Below are 19,617 nucleotides of genomic sequence, written 5' to 3'. Positions count from 1 at the left end.
AGGGGATTTACAAGGATGTTACCTGGATTGGGGAGCATGCCTTAGGTTGAGTGAACTTGGCCTTTTCTCCTTGGAGTGACGGAGGATGAGAGGTGACCTGATAGAGGTGTATAAGATGATGAGAGGCATTGAACATGTGGATAGTCAGGGGCTTTTTCCCAGGGCTGAAATGGCTAACATGAGAGGGCACAGTTTTAAGGTGCTTGGATGTACGTACCATGGGAATGTCAGGGGTAAGCTTTTTACACAGAGAGTGGTGAGCGCGTGGAATGGGCTGGAGGCGGATATGATAGGGTCTTTTAAGAGACTCCTGGATAGGTACATGGAGGGCTATGGGTAACTAGGTAATTTCTAAGGTAAGTACATGTTCGGCACAGCATTGTGGGCCGAAGGGCCTGTATTGTGCTGTAGGCTTTTTTCTATGTTTCTGGTACCATTTCAGAATGTAGTGATTCTTTAAAGATCATTACTAATTCCCCCAGAATCTCATCAGCTACCTCTTTCGGAACCTTGGGATGTAGTCCGTCTGGTCCAGGTGACTTAATTACTGTCATAGCTTTCAGCTTCTGAAACACCTTAGTAATAGCTACGACATTCACTTCTGCCCCCTGACACTCTCGAATATGTGGCATAGTGTTAGTGACTTCCACAGTGAAGACCTACACAAAATACTTAAGTTCATACACCATGTCTTTGTCCTTTATTACTACCTCTCCAGTGTCATTTTCAAGCTGTCCAGTAACCACTCTGGGGGGGAGAAAAAAATGGTATCTTCTTTTATATTATTGGCTAGCTTACCTTCATCTTTTCTCGCGTTAATGGATTTTTTAAATTGCCTGTGGCTTTTAAAAACTTCTTACTAATTTTTGCTCTATTATGTCCTCCCTTTTGCTTTTACACTGTCTGACTGCCCTTGTCAGCAACAGTTGCCTCATTCTCCCTTTGGAATACTTCATCATCTTTGGTCTGTGTCTATGTTGCACTATCCAAAATGCCCCCAGAAACACCTGCCATTGCTGTTCTGGCTTCATCCCTGCCAGTGGCCCATTCCGATACTCCGATTCATTTTGGTTAGCTTCTCTCACATTCCCTTTACTCCACTGTAATACTGATACATCTGACTTCACCTTCTCCCTTTCAAACTGCAGGGTGAATTCAGAATCAGGTTTGTTATCAACGGCATGTGACGTGAAATTTCTTAACTTAGCAGCAGCACTTCAATGCAATACATAATCTAGCAGAGAGAAAGAAAAAAAAATAAAACAATAATAAACAGGTAAATCAATTACATATATTGAATAGATTTAAAAGAATGTGCAAAAACAGAAATACTGTATAGTAAAAAAAGTGAGATAGTATCCAAAGTTTCAATGTCCATTTAGGAATCGGATGGCAGAGGGGAAGAAGCTGTTCTTGAATCGCTGAGTGTGTGCCTTCAGGCTTCTGTATCTCCTACCTGATGATAACAGTGAGAAAAGGGCATGCCCTGGGTGCTGAAGGTCCTTAATAATGGACGCTGCCTTTCTGAGACACCGCTCCCTAAAGATGTCCAGGGTACTTTGTAGGCTGGTGCCCAAGATGGAGCTGACTAGATTTACAACCCTCTGCAGCTTCTTTCGGTCCTGTGCAGCAGCCCCTCCATACCAGACAGTGATGCAGCCTGTCAGAATGCTCTCCACGGTACAACTATAGAAGTTTTTGAGTGTATTTGTTGACATGGGAAGTCCCTTCAAACTCCTAATAAAGTATAGCTGCTGTCTTGCCTTCTTTATAACTACATCAATATGTTGGGACCAGGTCAGATCCTCAGAGACCTTGACACCCAGGAACTTGAAGCTGCTCACTCTCTCCACTTCTGATCCCTCTACGAGGATTGGTATATGCTCCTTCGTCTTACCCTTCCTGAAGTCCACAATCAGCTCTTTCGTCTTACTGACGTTGAGTGCCAGGTTGTTGCTGTGGCACCACTCCACTAGTTGGCATATCTCACTCCTGTACGCCCTCTCGTCACCACCTGAGATTCTACCAACAATGGTTGTATCGTCAGCAAATGTGTAGGTGGTATTTGAGCTATGCCTAACCACACATAATTCTATCATATTATGATCATTGTCTCTGTAGGGTTCCTTTACCTTAAAATTTCCTAATCAAATCTGATTCATTACACACAACATCCAAACTAGAATAGCCTTTCTGCCAGTGGGCGCAGCCACAAGCTGCTCTAAAAGCCATCTCATTCTACAGTCCTGCAGGACTGTCCTGACGGAGGGTCTCGGCCCAAAATGTTGACTGATCATTTCCATGGATGCTGCCCGACCTGTTGAGTTCCTCCAGCGTGTTGTGCGTGTTCCTGTTGTAATTTGTAGCCACATCCTGGCTACTATTCACAGGCCTGTATATAACTCATCAGAGTCTCTTAACTCTAATCCTGAGGATTCTATATCTTCCAACCCTATGTCACTACTTTCTAAAGATTTGGTTTCTTTTTTTTCACCGACAGAGACACCCCACCCCCTCTGCCTGCCCGTCCCTCTGATACAATGTGTATCCTTGGATGTTAAGCTCCCAACAATGATCTACTTTCAGCTACAACTTAGTGATGCCCATGACATCGTACCTGCCAATCTCTAACTGTGCTGCAAGATCATCTAGCTTATTCTGTATACTATGTGCTGAGTTATGTCCACAATTCTCTGTGGTTTTTTGCAGTCACGGGCAGAACAGTTGCTGTACCAAGCCACAATGTATCCAGATAGGGTTCTTTCTATGGTGCATCTGATTTCTGGCTAGATGCCATGCATTGTATGTCGGTACAAGTGACCATAGAGAATCAATTACCAATGCCAATTTGAAGATGAACAATCTTTTTCTCTACCCCACACCCTCCCCTTTTATTTCCCAACACTCAGCTTCCTTCTGGATCGATTACTTGAGTACGAGAATGTCAACGATGATTCCTCTGGTAAGTAACTGTTTTCCTCTCCATTGTCCTGTGGAACAAAGGGACCCAAGAGTACAATTGCAAAGCTCCCTGAAAGTGTGAAAGTGGCATCACAAGTGGACTGGGTGGTGAAGAAATCATTGGCACAGTGGACTTCATCAGTCAGGAGACTGGGTACAGGAAATGGGACGTTATGTTGCAGTTGTACAAGACATGGGCGAGGTCACGCTGGAGTATTGTGTTCAGTTCTTCTTACCCAGGTTGGGATTATGCTGGAGAGGGTGCAGAATAAATACACCAGCTTGTCACCAGGACTGGAGGGAATGAGTTAATGGGAGACTGGGCAGGCTGGGTCTGTTTTCCCTGGAGTGAAGGAGGCTGAGGGATGACCTTATAGAGGTGTTCAAAGTCTAGAGAGACGCCAGAGGGACAAATTTTACGGAAGAGAGAAGCGATTTAGAGAGGATTTGAGAGGGGCAGGTTCACCAGAATGCTGCTTGGATTAGAGAGCCTCAGTTATGAGAAGCAGTCAGACAAACGAGTTGTTTTCCTTGCAGTGGTGGAGGCTGAGAGGAGACCTGGTAGGAGTTTAAAATGTTACAGGAGGCATACATAGAGTAGGCAGTTGGTATCCTTCTCCCCAGGGTGGAAATGTCCAGTACGAATATAAGGTGAGAGGGGGGAAGTTCAAAGGAGATGTTTGGGGCAAAGTGGTGGAGGCTGTTTTGGAGTATTTAGTGAAGTTCTGATCATCCAGCTATAGAGCAATAACATCACAGCACAGATACAGGCCCTTTGGCCTATCAATTCCATGCCAACCACAGTGCCCACCCAGCTTGTCCCAACTTCCTACATTTAGCCCATATCCTTCTAAGATCCTGGCTCCCATGTTCCTGTTCAAGTGCTTCTTCAGCGATACTCTTGTAGTTGTCTCATCAACTTCCTGTGAAGGTAATAGACAATAGGTGCAGGAGTAGGCCATTCGGCCCTTCGAGCCAGCACCGCCATTCACTGTGATCATGGCTGATCATCCACTATCAGTATCCAGTTCCTGCCTTATCCCCATAACCTTTGATTCCACTATTTTTAAGAGCTCTATCCATCTCTTTTTTGAAAGCATCCAGAGACTTGGCCTCCATTGCCAGAGCATTCCATATATCCACCACTCTCTGGGTGAAAAAGTTTTTCCTCAACTCCGTTCTAAATGGCCTACCCCTAATTCTTAAACTGTGACCTCTGGTTCTGGACTCACCCATCAGTGGGAACATGCTTCCTGCCTGCAGCGTGTCCAATTCCTTAATAATCTTATATGTTTCAATAAGATCCCCTCTCAGCCTTCTAAATTCCAGTGTTTCCACGCCCAGTCGCTCCAATCTTTCAACATATGACAGTCCCGCCATCCCAGGAATTAACCTTGTGAACCTACGCTGCACTCCCTCAATAGCAAGAATGTCCTTCCTCAAATTTGGAGACCAAAACTGCACACAGTACTCTAGGTGTGGTCTCACCAGGGCCCTGTACAGCTGCAGAAGGACCTCTTTGCTCTTATACTCAATTCCCCTTGTTATGAAGGCCAGCACGCCATTAGCTTTCTTCACTGCCTGCTGTACCTGCATGCTTGCTTTCAGTGACTGATGTACAAGAACACCTAGATCTCATAGTGCTTCCCCTTTTCTTAACTTGACTCCATTTAGATAATAATCTGCCTTCTCGTTCTTACCACCGAAGTGGATAGCCTCACACTTATCCACATTAAACTGCATCTGCCCACTCACCCAGCCTGTCCAAGTCACCCTGCATTCTCATAACATCCTCCTCACATTTCACACTGCCTCCCAGCTTTGTGTCATCAGCAAATTTGCAAATGTTACTTCCAATTCCCTCATCTAAATCATTAATATATATTGTAAACAGCTGCGGTCCCAGCACTGAACCCTGCGGTACCCCACTGGTCACCGCCTGTCATTCCGAAAGGAATCCGTTAATCGCTACTCTTTGTTTTCTGTCAGCCAGCCAATTTTCAATCCACGTCAGTACTCTGCCCCCAATACCATGTGCCCTAATTTTGCCCACTAATCTCCTATGTGGGACTTCATCAAAGGCTTTCTGAAAGTCCAGGTACACTACATCCACTGGCTCTCCCTTGTCCATTTTCATAGTTACATCCTCAAAAAATTCCAGAAGATTAGTCAAGCACGATTTCCCCTTCATAAATCCATGCTGACTTGGACCAATCCTGTTGCTGCTATCCAGATGTGTCATAATTTCATCTTTTATAATTGACTCCAGCATCTTTCCCACCACCAACGTCAGGCTAACCGGTCTATAATTCCCTGTTTTCTCTCTTCCTCCCTTCTTGAAGAGAGGGACAACATTAGCCACCCTCCAATCCACAGGAACTGATCCTGAATCTATAGAACATTGGAAAATGATTACCAATGGGTCCACGATTTCTAAAGTCACCTCCTTAAGTACCCTGGGATGCAGACCATTAGGTCCCGGTAGAGCAGTAGATGTAGTGTATATGGATTTCAGCAAGGCTTATTGAGAAAGTAAGGAGGCATGGGATCCAATGGGACCTTGCTTTGTGGATCCAGAATTGGCTCACCCACAAAAGGCAAAGAGTGGTTGTAGACAGGTCATATTCTGCATGGTGGTCGGTGACCAGTGGTGTGCCTTGGGGATCTGTTCTGGGACCACTTCTCTTCATGATTTTTGTAAATAATCTGGATGAGGAAGTGGAGGGATGGATGGTTTAGTAAATTTGATGATGACACAAAGGTTGGAGGTGTGTATAATGTGGAGGGCTGTCAGAGGTTGCAGTGGGCCATCGATAGGATGCAAAACTGGGCTGAGAAGTGGCAGATAAGTGTGAAGTGGTTCATTTTACTACTATGTCGACTCAGGCCTAGGGGGCCGGCGTCGGGCACAATGACGGACTCTCCACTTCTCCCTCTCCCTCATCAGTGTGTTCAGTTCATCTATATTAGCTGTGCCGCTATCTTTTAGGACCATGTTGACCATAGTCTTGGGAGGGCGCCCAGGGTTCATTCTCCCATGCTTGGACTCCCATATGATGACTAGGCTGGCAGGTAGCTTGGGGTGGTGTAGACAGTGCCCCGCTAGTTGCAGTCTTCTCGCCTCAATTTTAGTGGTGAGCATTGGTAGGTCGTCATGGAGCTCGACGTTCGACATGTGCTGTTGCCAACTCACGTCAAGAGCCAGCCGGAGCATTCGTGTATAGCAGCCATCTAGAGACTTTCGCATAGTCTTGGTGAGTGTTCAGGTCTCGCATCCGTACATGAGAATGAACTCTATGACTGCTATGAAGATCCTCTTTTTAAGCCCTCTGGTCAGGTTCAACTTCCAGATTTCCTTCATGTTGTTCATAGCCCTTCATGCCAGTGCCTTCTGTATCTTTATGTCCTTCTCCAAACTCCTCATCCGTTTATTTTGGTAGGCAGAATATAGTATTAATGGTAAGATTCTTGGCAGTATGGAGAATCAGAGGGATCTTGGGGTCTGAGTCCATCGGACACTCAAAGCTGCTGCACAGCTTGACTCTGTGGTTAAGAAGGCATATGGTACATTGGCCTTCCATCAACCATGCAATTGAGTTTAAGAGCCGAGAGGTAAAGTTGCAGCTATATAGGACCCTGGTCAGACCCCACTTGCAGTACCGTGCTCAGATCTGATCACTTCACTACAGGAAGGATGTGGAGACTATAGAAAGGATGCAGAGGAGACTTACAAGGATGTTACCTGGATTGGGGAGCATGCCTTATGAGAATAGTTTGAGTGAACTTGGCCTTTTCTCCTTGGAGCGACGGAGGATGAGAGGTGACCTGATAGAGGTGTATAAGATGATGAGAGGCATTGATCATGTGGATAGTCAGAGGCCTTTTCCCAGGGCTGAAATGGCTAACACAAGAGGGCACAGTATTAAAGTGCTTGGAAGTAGGTACAGAGGAGACGTCTGGGGTAAGTTTTTTACGCAGAGAGTGGTGAGTGCGTGGAATGGGCTGCTGGCAACTGTGGTTAAGGCAGATACAATAGGGTCTTTTAAGAGACTCCTGGATAGGTACATGGAACTTAGAAAACTAAAGGGTTATGAGTAACCCTAGGTAATTTCTAAAGTAAGTGCGTGTTCAGCACAGCATTATGGGCCGAAGGGTTTGTATTGTGCGGTAGGTTTTCTATGTTTCATTTGGCAGCCCGTTCCATAAACTTGCCAACCTCTGTGTGGAAAAATATTGCCCCTCAAGTCCCTTTTAAATCTCTCCCCTCTCACTTTAAACCTGTCCCTTCCAGTTCCTGATTCCTTAACACTGGGTGAAAAGACTGTGCATTCATCCTATCTGTGCCCCTCTATACATGTCTGTAAGGTCACCCTCAGTCTCCTGTGCTCCAAGGAATAAAGTTAACCTGCCCAACCTCCCTCAAATCCTAACATCCTTGTAAGTCTCCTCTGCACTCTTTCCAGCTTCATGGTATCTATCCTACAGCAGGGCGATCAAAACTGAATGCAATACTCAACAAGCATCTTGTGCATAGAAATGAAAAAGCAGCAATAGGCCCAGTACTGAGCCCAGAGGAATACCACCAGACACAGGCCTCTAGTCCCAGAAACAACCTGCTGCCCCTACCCTACCCTCTGCTTCCCACCGTCAAGCCAGTTATCCAGTTCCCCCTGGATCTTTGAGCTCCCCTCTATGACCTTAAATACATGCCCTCTGGTATTAGGCATTTCTACTCTGCGGGGGAAAAGATACCAACTCTCTATTCTATCTGTACCTTTCATTATCTTATCAGTCTCTATCAGATCTCACCTCAGCCTCGGCCTTTCCAGAGAAAACTACCCAAGTTTTTCCTTATAGCTCAAGCCCTCTAATTCCAGCAACAAGGATAAGACCTGGCACGGAATAGTTTTAGCAGAGAAGATTAGGGAGAATGCCCAAAGGGTGACACGGTAGCATAGTGGTTAGCATAATGCTTTACAGCACCAGCAACCAGCAACCCAAGTTCAAACATTCAAACTGCCTCTTGTAAGGAGCTTGTGCATTCTTCCTGTGACGATCTGGGTTTCCTCTGGGATGCTCCGATTTCCTTCCACATTCCACAGACTCGCAAGGGTGTAAATAGGCAACCCAGGCTCATTGTACTGCAAAGGCCTTTTACTGTGATGAATCTGCAAATTAAAGAAATTGTCAGGGAAGAAGGAGAGAGAGAGAGAGACCCTCAAAGATCAAAGTGGACTCCTTGGTGTGGAGGCAAGAAAATGGGTGAGATCCTCAATAAGGATTAATGATTTGTTTGACGGAGCTAATGGCTCTGTTGCCAAGTTTGTACATTTCAACAATGTTATGCAGAAGAACATCTCTGAACGCACAAGATATCAAACTTGAAGTGGATGGGCTACAGCAGCAGACCACAAACATACACTCAATGGCCACTTAGTACTAAGTACCTAATAAGTGTTTACCACTGAGTGTATACCTTGAGTTTTATGCTCCCCTACCCTGTGACTTTCCACGTCATCCCTCATGTATTCCCCTCAGGATTTAATAAGGTCGCCCCTCAACCTCTTACCATCCAGGGACAAATGTCTTCCTTATAATTTAAGTCCTTCAGTCCTGGTAACATTCCCATAAATCTTTTCTGCACCTGTTCCAATGTAATGTCACCTTTCGAACAGCTTAGTGACCAAAGACAAAGATAAGTCAGAATCTGGTTTCATATTACTGGCATAAGTTTGTGAAATTTGTTAACTTAGCAGCAGCAGCAGTACTATGCAATACATGATAATATAGAGAAAATAAATCAATCAATCAATTACGGTAAGAGAAGATGCGTGTACTGGGTGATTGGGTTATTAATAATGAACACTGTCTTTCTGAGGCACCACTCCATGGACATCTCTTGGATACTACAGAGGCGAATACCCAAAGTGGAGCTGACTAGTTTTACAACTTTATGTAGCTTCTTTTGATCCTGTGCAGTAGCACCCCCCCCCCATACCACATAGCAATGCAGCCTGTCAGAATGCTCTCCATGTTACATCTGTAGAAGTTTCCAAGTGTTTTAGGTGAACGCAATTTCTTCAAACTGCTAATGAAATACAGCTGCTGTCTTCCCGTCTTTATAGCTGCATCGATGTTGGGACCAGGTTGGATCCTCAGAGATCTCGACAGCCAGGAAGTTGAAATCCATCACTCTCTTCACATCTGATCCCTCTATGAGGATTGGTTTGTGTTCCCTCTTCCTGCCTTTTCTGAAGTCCACCGTCGGCTCTTTGGTCTAACTGACGTTGAGTGCAAGGTTGTAGCTGCAGCACCATTCGACTAGCTGGCATATCTCACTCCTGTGCGCCCTCTCCCTCTCCCACCAGCAACGGTTGTATCATCAGCAAATTTATAGATGGTATTTGAGCTATCACCACTTAGACATGGGTATAGAGGGAGTAGAGCACTAACGTAAGCATACACCCCTGAGGTACTCTAGTGTTGATCGTCAGCAAGGAGGAGCTATTATTACCAATCCGCACTATGTGGTGTCCCTATTAGGAAGTGGAGGATCCAGCTACAGAGGAAGGTACAGAGGCCCAGACTCTGTAGCTTATCAATCAGGATTATAGCAATGATGGTGTTAAACGCTGAGCTATGGTCAATGAACAGCATCCTGACGTGGGAGTGTCTGTATTGTCCGGGTGATATAAGGACGTGTGAAGAGCCATTGAGATTGTGTCTGCCATAGATCTTTTGTGGCGATAGACAAATTGCAGTTGGTCCAGGTCCTTGCTGCGGCAGGAGTTGATTGTAGCTGTGACCAACCTGTCAAAGCATTTCATCACTGTGGATTTGAGTACTACTGGACGATAGTCATTAAGGGAGCTCACAGTACTCTTCTTGGGTACTGGTATAAGCTTATGGTGGCTACTGCTCCTGCCGATCAGATCATTACACAGTGCATTGAGGTAGAACAAGGGAAAATAATAACAGAGTGCAGCTAGAGGGAAAGTGCACTGCACACAAAGAGTGTAAGATCATAACCACGTAGATTGTGAGGTCAGGAATCCCTCTTATTGTTCCTCACTCAGATTCGGATGCCACAGCCTCATCTGAGAACAGCGAGCCTGACGGTCCCAAGCTCCTCGACACTCCACTACAAAAGAAGTGAGTCCCACGAGAGGGGAGCAGCTGGGAGGGACCCACTGCAATAAAGGTGGTAATGGGGAGGGTTAGCGGTCAGGGTTGTAGATATCCAGGCTAGGTATGGCAGAGGCAGAGCAGGTGCCCTCACACTGAGAGGGAGGGAGATGTGGAAATAGAAAGGGTGGAGCAGGCAGGTGTGTGTGTGTGACAGAGTCCTGTGTGCATGTCAGATCTGTGTGTGTTTGTGTGAAACAGAGTCCTGTGTGTACGTGAGACAGATAGCTCTGTGTGCATGTGGGTGTATGACTGATACCTGTGTGTGTGTGTGTGTAGACACATAGCTGTGTGAGCACGTGAGACAGGATAGCTGCGTGCTTGACTAATGCCTGTGTGTGTGTGAGACTGATACCTGCATATATGTAACAGACAGCTGTGTGTGTGTGTGTGTGAGAGACTGATACCTGTGTGGCAGATGGCTGTGTGTGTGTGTGTGTGTGTGTGACTGATACCTGATATGTGTGTGTTGATAGACTGATACCTGTGTCTCTGTGTGTGTCTGATAGCTGTGGCTGTGTGTGTGAGACAGATACCTGTGTGTGTGTGTGCGACTGATATTTCATACGTCTGTCTTTCTTTGTGTGTATGCGACTGCGTGTGTGTGAGAGAGTCTGGTGCCTCTGTGTGTGTGTCGGTCTGATACGTGTTTATGTGTGTCTGATGCATGGGTGTGTGTGTGACTGATACCTGTGTATGTGTGTGTGTGTGTGTGTGAGAGACAGATGGCTGTGTGTCTGGGACAGATGGCTGTGTGTGTGTGTGTGAGACTGATACCTGTGTTTGATACGGGTGTGTGTGAGAGAGAGACAGATAGGGGTGTGTGTGTGTGTGTGTGTGTGTGTGAGAGAGAGAGACTGATGCCTGTGTGTGTGTGAGAGACTGATACTTGTGTGTGTGTGTGTGTGTGTGAGAGAGAGAGACTGATGCCTGTGTGTGTATGTGTGTGCGTGTGTGAGAGAGAGAGACTGATGCCTGTGTGTGTATGTGTGTGCGTGTGTGAGATACCCGTACTGTGTGCATGTGTGAGAGACCTGTACGGTGTGAGATTGCGAGAGAGATCTGTATGGTGTGAATGAGAGAGTTAACCGTACTGTGTGTGTATGTGAGAGGGATTCCTGTGCTGTGTGCGTGTGAGAGAGAAATACCTGTAATATTTGTGAGATGATGGCACTGTGTCTGTGTGAGTGATATCTGTGCTGTGTGTGTGCGCGCGATGCTTATACTGTGTGTGTGTGTGAGAGATACCTGTTCTGTTTGCATGTGTGAGAACAGAGAGAGAGAAATACCTGTATTGTGTGTGAGTGAGAGATATCTGTACTGTTTGTGTGTGAGAGAGAGAGAAGGATACCTGTACTGTGTGTGCGAGGTAATGAGAGGGTCTTTAGTCTTACCTTTGCAAAAATAGAAGTGTGAACTGTTGTGGAGATGCCAGGGTTAGGACTGTGGGTAGCGAGGTTAGGCCTTCATTGTAAGGAGCTGATAGGTGGTGTCGTATAGAGATACCAGTACTCTGTGTGTGAGAGAGATACCTGTACTGTGAGAGAGAGGGACACACGTGTGGGTGTGTGTGTGTGTATGTGTATGAGAGAGAGACCAGTACTCTGTGTGTGAGAGAGATACCTGTACTGTCTGTGTGTGTGTGTTTGAGAGAGATACTTATAATACTTGTACTGTGTGAGAGAGATGCCTGTACTGTGACAGACGGAGAGACGTGTGTAATAGAGACTCTACTGTCTGTGTGTGTTGTGACTATATGACATAGCAGTAGAATTGGGGCATTTGGCCCATCAAGTCTACACCATTTCATGACGGCTGATCCTTTTTTTCCCCTCTTCAGCCCCACTCCCTGGCCTTCTCCCCGCAACTTTTAATGCCGTGTCCATTCAAGCTCTGCCTTAAATACACCCAACAGCCTGGCCTCCACAGCTGCCTGTGGTAACAAATTAAACAAATTCGTATCCAAATGTTGTAAGGACTAGATAGGATGGTTGTGGAGAGGATGTTTCCTTTCATGGGGGTTCCAGAACTAGAGGGCAGAGCCTCAAAATTGAGGGGCGATCTTTTAGAACAGAGGTAAGGAGGAATTTTTTTAGCCAGAGAGTAGTAAATCTGTGGAATGCTCTGCCACAGACTGGCGGAGGCCAAGTCGTGCATATATTTAAGGTGTAAGATGATCATTTCTTTATCAGTCGGGGCATCAAGGGATTTGGCAAACAAGAAAATCTGCAGATGCTGGAAATCTGAGCAACACGCACAAAATGCTAGAGGAGCAGCAGGCCAGGCAGCATCATCTATGGAAAAGAGTCCTGCCGAACCTCAACTGTACTTTCTAAAGGATATGGCGAGAAGGCAATTAGACCATAAGACATTGGGGCAGAATTGTGCCGTCTGGCCCATCAGGTCTGCCACGCCATTTCATCATGGCTGATTCTTTTTTTTTTCCTCTCCTCTTCAACCCCAGTTCTCGGCCTTTGATGCCATATCCAATCAAGAACCTATCAATATCTGCCTTAAATACACCCAACGACCTGGCCTCGAATTCCACAAATTCACCACCCTTTGGCTAAAGAAATTTCTCCGCATCTCTGTTTTGAAAGGGCATCCCTCTATCCTGAGCCTGTGCCCTCTTGTCCTAGACATTCCCACCATGGGAAATATACTTTCCACACTTACTCTGTCTAGGCCTTTCAACATTCAAAAGGTTTTAATGAGATTCCACCTCATCTTTCTGAATTCCAGCGAGTACAGACCCAGAGCCATCAACCGTTCCTTATATGATAACCCTTTCATTCCTGGAATCATCCTTGTGAACCTCTGCTGAACCCTCTCCAATGCCAGTGTTCTCCTTTTCTAAGATGAGGAGCCTAAAGTACTCAAGGTGAGACCTCACCAGTGCTTTATAAAGCCTCAGCATCACATCTTTGCTCTTGTATTCTAGACCTCTTGATATGAGTGCTAACATGGCATTTGCCTTCCTCAACCTGCAAGTTAACCTTCAGGGTGTTCTGCAGAAGGACACCCAACTCCCTCTGCATCTCAGATTCCTGGATTTTCTCCCTGTTTAGAAAATAGTCGACACACTTATTTCTACTTCCAAAGTGCATGACCATGCATTTTTCAACATTGTATTTTATTTGCCACTTTCTTGCCCATTCTCCTGATCTGTTTTAAGTCCTTCTGCATCCTACCTCTTTCCTCAACACTACCTGCCCCTCTACCACTCTTCGTATCATCTCCAAACTTGGCGACAAAACCATCTATTCCATCTAAATCATTTAGAAACAGCATAAAAGGAAGTGGTCCCATCACTGACCCCCATGGAACATCACTGGCAGCCAACCAGAAAAGGATCCTTTTAATCCCTCTCGCTGCCTCCTACCAATCAGCAAATGCTCTAACCATGTTAGTAACTTTCCTGTAATGCCATGGGCTCTTAACTTGGTAAGCAGCCTCACGTGTGGCACCTTGTCAAAGGCATTCTGAAAGTCCAAATATTTAACATCCACTGAATCCCCTTCATCTATCCTACTTGTAATCTCCTTAAAGAATTCCAACAGGTTCGTCAGGCAGGATTTTCCCTGAAGGAAACCATGCTGACTTTGTACTATCTTGTCCTGTGTCACCAAGTACTCCATCACCTCATCCTTAACGATTGGCTCTATAATTTCCTTTCTGCTGCCTCGTCCTTAAACAGTGGAGTAACATTTGCAATTTTCCAGTCCTCTGGCACCATGCCAGAGTCCAATGATTTCTAAAAGATTATTTCTAATGCCACCACAATCTGTAACGCTACCTCTTTCGGAACCCTAGGGTGCAGTTCATCTGGTCCACGTGACTTTAGGTCTTTCAGCTTTTTGAGCACCTTCTCTCTAGTAACAGTAACTGCACCCACTTCTCTTCCTTCACACACTACAACATCAGGCATACTGCTAGTGTCTTCCACAGTGAAGATTGATGCAAAATACTTTTAGTTCCTCAGCCGTCTCCTTGTACCACGTTATTATTTCTCCTGCCTCATTGTCTAGCAGTTCTATATCCACTCTCATTTCTCTTTCATTTTTAACATACTTGAAAAAACTTTTACTATCCACTTTGATATTATTTGCTAGCTTGCTTTCATATTTCAATTTTACCTTCTAATGATTTTTTTTTTGTTGCTGTCTATAGGTTTTTAAAAACTTCCCAATCCTCTATCTTCCCACTAATTTTTGCTTTATTGTATGCCCTCTCTTTTATTTCTACATTAGCTTTGACTTCCTTTGTCAGCCATGGTTGTATTTTGCCATTTGAGTATTTCTTCATTTTTGGAATACACCTGTCCTGCCCCTTCATTTCCCCAGAAACGCACGCCATTGCTGCTCTGCTGACACCCCTGCCAGCAGCGCCTTACAGTTTACTTTGGCCAACTCTTCTCTCATAAAAAGGCATCCGTTATTCTTGCGAGACCATGGATCTGCACCTGGAAAGTCTTCACTCTCCAGGGCGCAGGCCTGGGCAAGGTTGTATGGAAGACCAGTAGTTGCCCATGCTGCAAGTCGCCCCTCCCCACGACACCAATGTTGTCCACGGGAAGAGCACTAGGACCCATACAGCTTGGCACCAGTGTTGTCACAGAGCAACGTGTGATTAAGTGCCTTGCTCAAGGACACAATACACTCCCTCGGCTAGGGTTCGAACTCACGACCTTCAGGTCGCTAATCCAATGCCTTAACCACTTGGCCACATGCCCACTCCTCTCATACCACTGTAATTTCCTTACTTCACTGAAATACTGCTACATCAGACTTTACTTTCTCCCTATCAAATTTCAAGTTGAACTCAATCATATTGTGATCACTAGTTCCTGAGGGTTCTTTTACTTAAAGCTCCCTAATCACCTCTGGTTCATTACATAACACCCATTCCAGTATAGCTGATCCCCTAGTAGGCTCAACGACAAACTGCTCTGAAAAGCCATCTCTTAGGCATTCAACAAAACTCACTCTCTTGAGATCCATTACCAACCTGACTTTCCCAATTGCCCTACATGTTAAAATCTCCCATGACTACCTTAACATTGCCCTTTCAACACGCCTTTTTGTATTTCCTGTTGTAACCTGTGGTCCACCTCCCAGCCACTGTTGGCAGGCCCTGTATACATTGCCATTAGGGTCCTTTTACCCTTGCAGTTTCTTAACTCAACCCACAACATAATCTGATCCTGTGTCACATCTTTCTACTGATTTGATGCCAGTCTTTACCAGTAGAGCCACGCCACCCCCTCTGCCTACCTTCCTATCCCTCCGATATAATGTGTAACCATGGACATTCAGCCCCCAGCTACCACCATCTCCCAAGCACTCCCTAGCCCCGTTTGCATCTCAGCTTTTTGTACTTTCTCCCAATTTAGTAAATAGTCTGCACATTTATTTCTTCTACTAAAGTGCATGACCGTGTGCGTATGAGAGAGCAAAAGACAGAGAGATACCTGTTCTGTGTGTGTGTGAGTGAGAGATACCGCTAAGATAGCCATGTGAGTGGAGAGATTCCCTCCCTGATACTTCCCTGTTCACTGACCAGGGTCTATTCCACCCCTCCCAGGAAGAGGAGTCCACCGCTCGGGGGTTCAGCATCAACATCACCCACTTCCCTGTCGCTGCAGCCCAGCCTAGGGTACCCAGCATCACGGAGTACCACCCCAACACAATCCCCTTACCTCGGCACGGTGAGTACAGAAACGTCTGCCACCAATCTCTTTTCCCCCATCTCTCCACCTGTCCATCTGTCCCACACTTAAACCCCAACACTGTCTGTCCCAACGTCCCTCTGTCCCTAACGCCATCATCCGCCCCCCCCCCACCCCACGCCCCATATCCCCTCTCCCCGTCTGTTCCTGCACTCACCCCCATGTGTTATTGACAGGTGGGCTCGCCAAACTTCACCCAGTTCCCCAGTGAGTACCTCTCCGCGTATGCAGATCCCCAGGGAGCCCCTGCAACCCCCACCGGCCCCCTCCCCTGCACTCGTGGCGACCGGGGCAAACGTGAGAAGAGAGGCAAGCCCCCCAAAGGCAAGAGGTGCAAGGTAGGCTGGAGAGGGTGGGAGGGACTGAGGGGTGAGGGAGGGAGGATCAAGTAGGTGAGGGATGGAGAGACAAGGGGAGTGGGGACAAGTTGAAAGGGTCCAGAGAGAATGTTTGGGTGGGGGAGTGTGTGGGAAAGATGGAGGGATAAAGTAATTTGAAGAAAGAGAGTCAGGAACAAGGGAAGAAGAGTGTGAAGGAGGGTGAGGAATGGAGAGAGGATAAGTTGAGGATAGGTGAGACTTGAATGAGGGAGGGAGATGTAGGGAGAGGGCAAAGAGAGTTGAGATAGGGTTGGGAGGAAGGAGGGGAAGGGAGTGAGACCAGGGAGGAAAGACAATTCAGAGCGTGGTAGTAGGAGAGATAGGGAGTGAGGGTGGAGGGTGGTGAGGGAATGAAGGTGGAGGAATGAGGGTGGAGGGGTGGAGAGGGAATGAGGGAGGGGGTGGAGAGGGAATGAGGGTGGAGGGGGAATGAGGGAGGGGATGGAGAGGGAATGAGGGTGGAGTGGGGAATGGTGGAGAAGGAATGAGGGCGGAGTGGAGTAGAGTACGGGGGGTGGGGAGAGAGGAAGTGATGTGGAAGAGGAAGGGGTTCGGGAGGAGGAGAGAGTATGGTCATTGAGAGGAGTGGGGAAGGAGACGGGATGGTGGGGACAGAAATGGGTATAGTAGGGGAGCAGGAATGAAGGACACATAGAGATTGGGAGGGTTGAGTGGGACACAGGCAAAGTAAAAGAATAGGGGGAAATGAGGTGCCTCAGCTGCACCACTGATTCTCAGTGACATTGTGTTCTGTGAGCGAGTACAGATGTTCTTTAATTCTATGTGTGTGTCTCTCTCTCTCCTTCCCCCCACCTCCCCGTCTCCCACCCCCACCCCACCTCACCTCCCCCCACCCCACCTCACCTCACCTCACCCCACCCCACCTCACCTCACCCCACCCCACCTCACCTCCCCGTCTCCTACCCCCACCTCACCTCCCCGTCTCCTACCCCCACCTCACCTCCCCGTCTCCTACCCCACTCGTTCCCTGCCCCGTCTCCCCGTCCCCTGCCCCGTCTCCCCGTCCCCTGCCCCGTCTCCCCGTCCCCTGCCCCGTCTCCCCCATCCCCTGCCCCGTCTCCCCGTCCCCTGCCCCGTCTCCCCATCCCCTACCCCACTCGTCCCCTGCCCCGTCTCCCCTGCCCCTACCCCACTCGTCCCCTGCCCCTACCCCACTCGTCCCCTGCCCCATCTCCCCGTCCCCTGCCCCATCTCCCCGTCCCCTACCCCACTCGTCCCCTGCCCCATCTCCCCGTCCCCTACCCCACTCATCCCCTGCCCCATCTCCCCGTCCCCTACCCCACTCGTTCCCTGCCCCGTCTCCCCCGTCCCCTACCCTGTTTTCCCCCATCCCCTGCCCTGTTTTCCCCCGTCTCCTGCCCCACTCTCTCTCACTCCCTACACCTCAACCCCCAGCTTCCAGCCTCACTACGTTCCAGCCCCCCGGGTTCTGTGAGCCTCCCGTTCTCAGGCCCCCCGGACCCTCTCCCTGCCCTCTCATCCAAGCTGCCTCCTGCCACCATCCTCAGCACTGTCCCCCATCAGATGTTTAGCACCACTGGTGAAGGCAGTGAGGATGAGCCCATCGATGGTGATGATGACCTAGTCATCGATATCCCTGAGTGATCCCTGACCCCAACTATCAACTACTGACCTCAGACACCGCTTGACCCCCTTCCCCAGACCCTTAATACTGACTCCTGTCCTTGTGAAACCCCATCAAGCACATTGCCCTAGTCTCTCAGTGGCTCCTGACCCCTGACCTGAAGTGGCTCCCAACTTGACTCTGTGTACCCCCCACCGTAACTGAACGTCCTGACCCTTGACCTGGTGCACCAAGCCCAGACCTCAATCCTCTTTACGATCAGATGAGCAGTTTCCCTCCAGGAGGACGAGCCATCCAATTGGCTGGCACACCAGGGCAGCTCATGGTCAACTGGCCAACACTCCCTGGGGGTTGGATCGGATGCTGAGCTACCCAGCTGCCCTCCCGTCCCCATTGGCTGGCTCCTCTGAGTGCCCCAGTCTGACCGAGTCATGCCCTCACTGTGCTTTGCCCTGGCTCTGATTGGCCGCCTTCCCAGAAGGAGCTCCTCATTCCGTTGGCTGACTACAAACTGAGCTCCCCTTCTTATTGGCTTATTCCCTTACCAGCTCTCCCTGCCCAGTTAATCATAGGCCAGGAGAGCTCCAGTTCTGATTGACTGGCTGCCCAGGGAGCTCCCCTTCCAACTGGCTGACCAGTTAGCCATCTGATTGACCCATGTCGTGAAGCTGAGAACCGATTGTCCATTGACTTCCCCACCCACCCCCACCGCCATCCAGTAGTTTTCAGGGGGTGGGGGTATGGGGGGATGGGTGTAGCTCACTACAGTTGTCAATCTGCCAATTTCTTCGCGTGTTTTGTAGTGAGAAGGGAGTAAAAGGAATGAAAACCTACAAGATCTCATTTTCTCTCTTTCTTCCCTTGTCCTGTCATTCGGAGTTATTGGAGAGGAGAATGGAGGTGGAAGGCAGCTGGAACACTGGGTACAGATAGGCAGGGTGGTGAAGAAGGTGCCCTGAGTACAGGGGTAGGGATGCTCTGTTTCAGTTGTATGAGATGTTTGTGAGGCCACACTGTGTTCAGTTTTGATCACCCTTCTGCAGGAAAGATGTCGTGAAACTAAAAACAGTAGAGAGGAGATTTGCGAGGCTGTTGCGGGACTTGGGGGGCTGGGTTATGTATTCACACTGGACAGGTGGCTTTACAGAGAGGCACATATAGAGTGGATCTTTCTATCAGGGCAGTGGATACTAAAATCTGATTATCTGCAAGGAGAAATTCTGCAAACAGGAGAATATTAGAGGGACCTGGGGTCCCTGAAAGTGCTTCCCTGAAAGTGGAGTCACAGGTAGACAGGGCGGTGAAGATGATATTTGGCACGCTGACCTCATCAGTACAGGAATTGCAGTGTCACTCATATATGAAGGTGGTTAAAAAGGTGTATTGTGTGTTGGCCTTCAGTAGTCAAGAGATTGAGTTCAAGAGCTGCAAGATAATGATCCAGCTCTATAACATTCCCATTTTAGAGTTGGGCACTTGAATGAATTCAGCACAACACTGTAGGGCAAAGGGCCAATTCCTGTGCTGTACTGTTCCATGGCTTGAGGGCCGGATCGGGACGGGGTGGGGGGTGGTGGGCATTGGAGGTAGGAGGTACTGACGTGCCGTGGTGGATCACTGTCAACTTTGGCAAGACGAGCTTCAGTTCCAGCCCCCAGCCGGAGATGGTGCTGCAAAGCAGGTGTGACGTGTTTACATAGGAAAAATACTTTGAAGGCTTTGGAGGTGGTGTGGAGCAATGAGGAGATTCTGGCTTG

The 19,617-nt window shown here is 47.8% G+C and overlaps 1 protein-coding gene across 2 annotated transcripts in view; it reads left to right on the top strand.

Moving 5' to 3' along the window:
- ino80e (INO80 complex subunit E) overlaps positions 1-18,781 on the top strand; it is a 30,928-nt gene extending 12,147 nt beyond the window's left edge. Inside the window, exons 3-7 of one of the 2 annotated variants that reach the window (XM_063063077.1) lie at positions 2,910-2,962; positions 10,038-10,113; positions 15,709-15,853; positions 16,051-16,212; positions 17,671-18,781. In XM_063063077.1, coding sequence (XP_062919147.1) covers positions 2,910-2,962; positions 10,038-10,113; positions 15,709-15,853; positions 16,051-16,212; positions 17,671-17,880 — 646 coding nt within the window. In that variant the 3' untranslated portion in view covers positions 17,881-18,781. The remainder of the gene's footprint in view (positions 1-2,909; positions 2,963-10,037; positions 10,114-15,708; positions 15,854-16,050; positions 16,213-17,670) is intronic. The other variant, XM_063063078.1, reaches the window with a different exon arrangement.
- Positions 18,782-19,617: the final 836 nt, after the last annotated feature.

The sequence above is a fragment of the Mobula hypostoma genome, chromosome 11 (genome assembly GCF_963921235.1).
Source record: "Mobula hypostoma chromosome 11, sMobHyp1.1, whole genome shotgun sequence".
Lineage (NCBI taxonomy): Eukaryota > Metazoa > Chordata > Chondrichthyes > Myliobatiformes > Myliobatidae > Mobula > Mobula hypostoma.
Note: the sequence above shows the minus strand (reverse complement) of the source record. Positions and strands in the feature narration are given on the sequence as shown.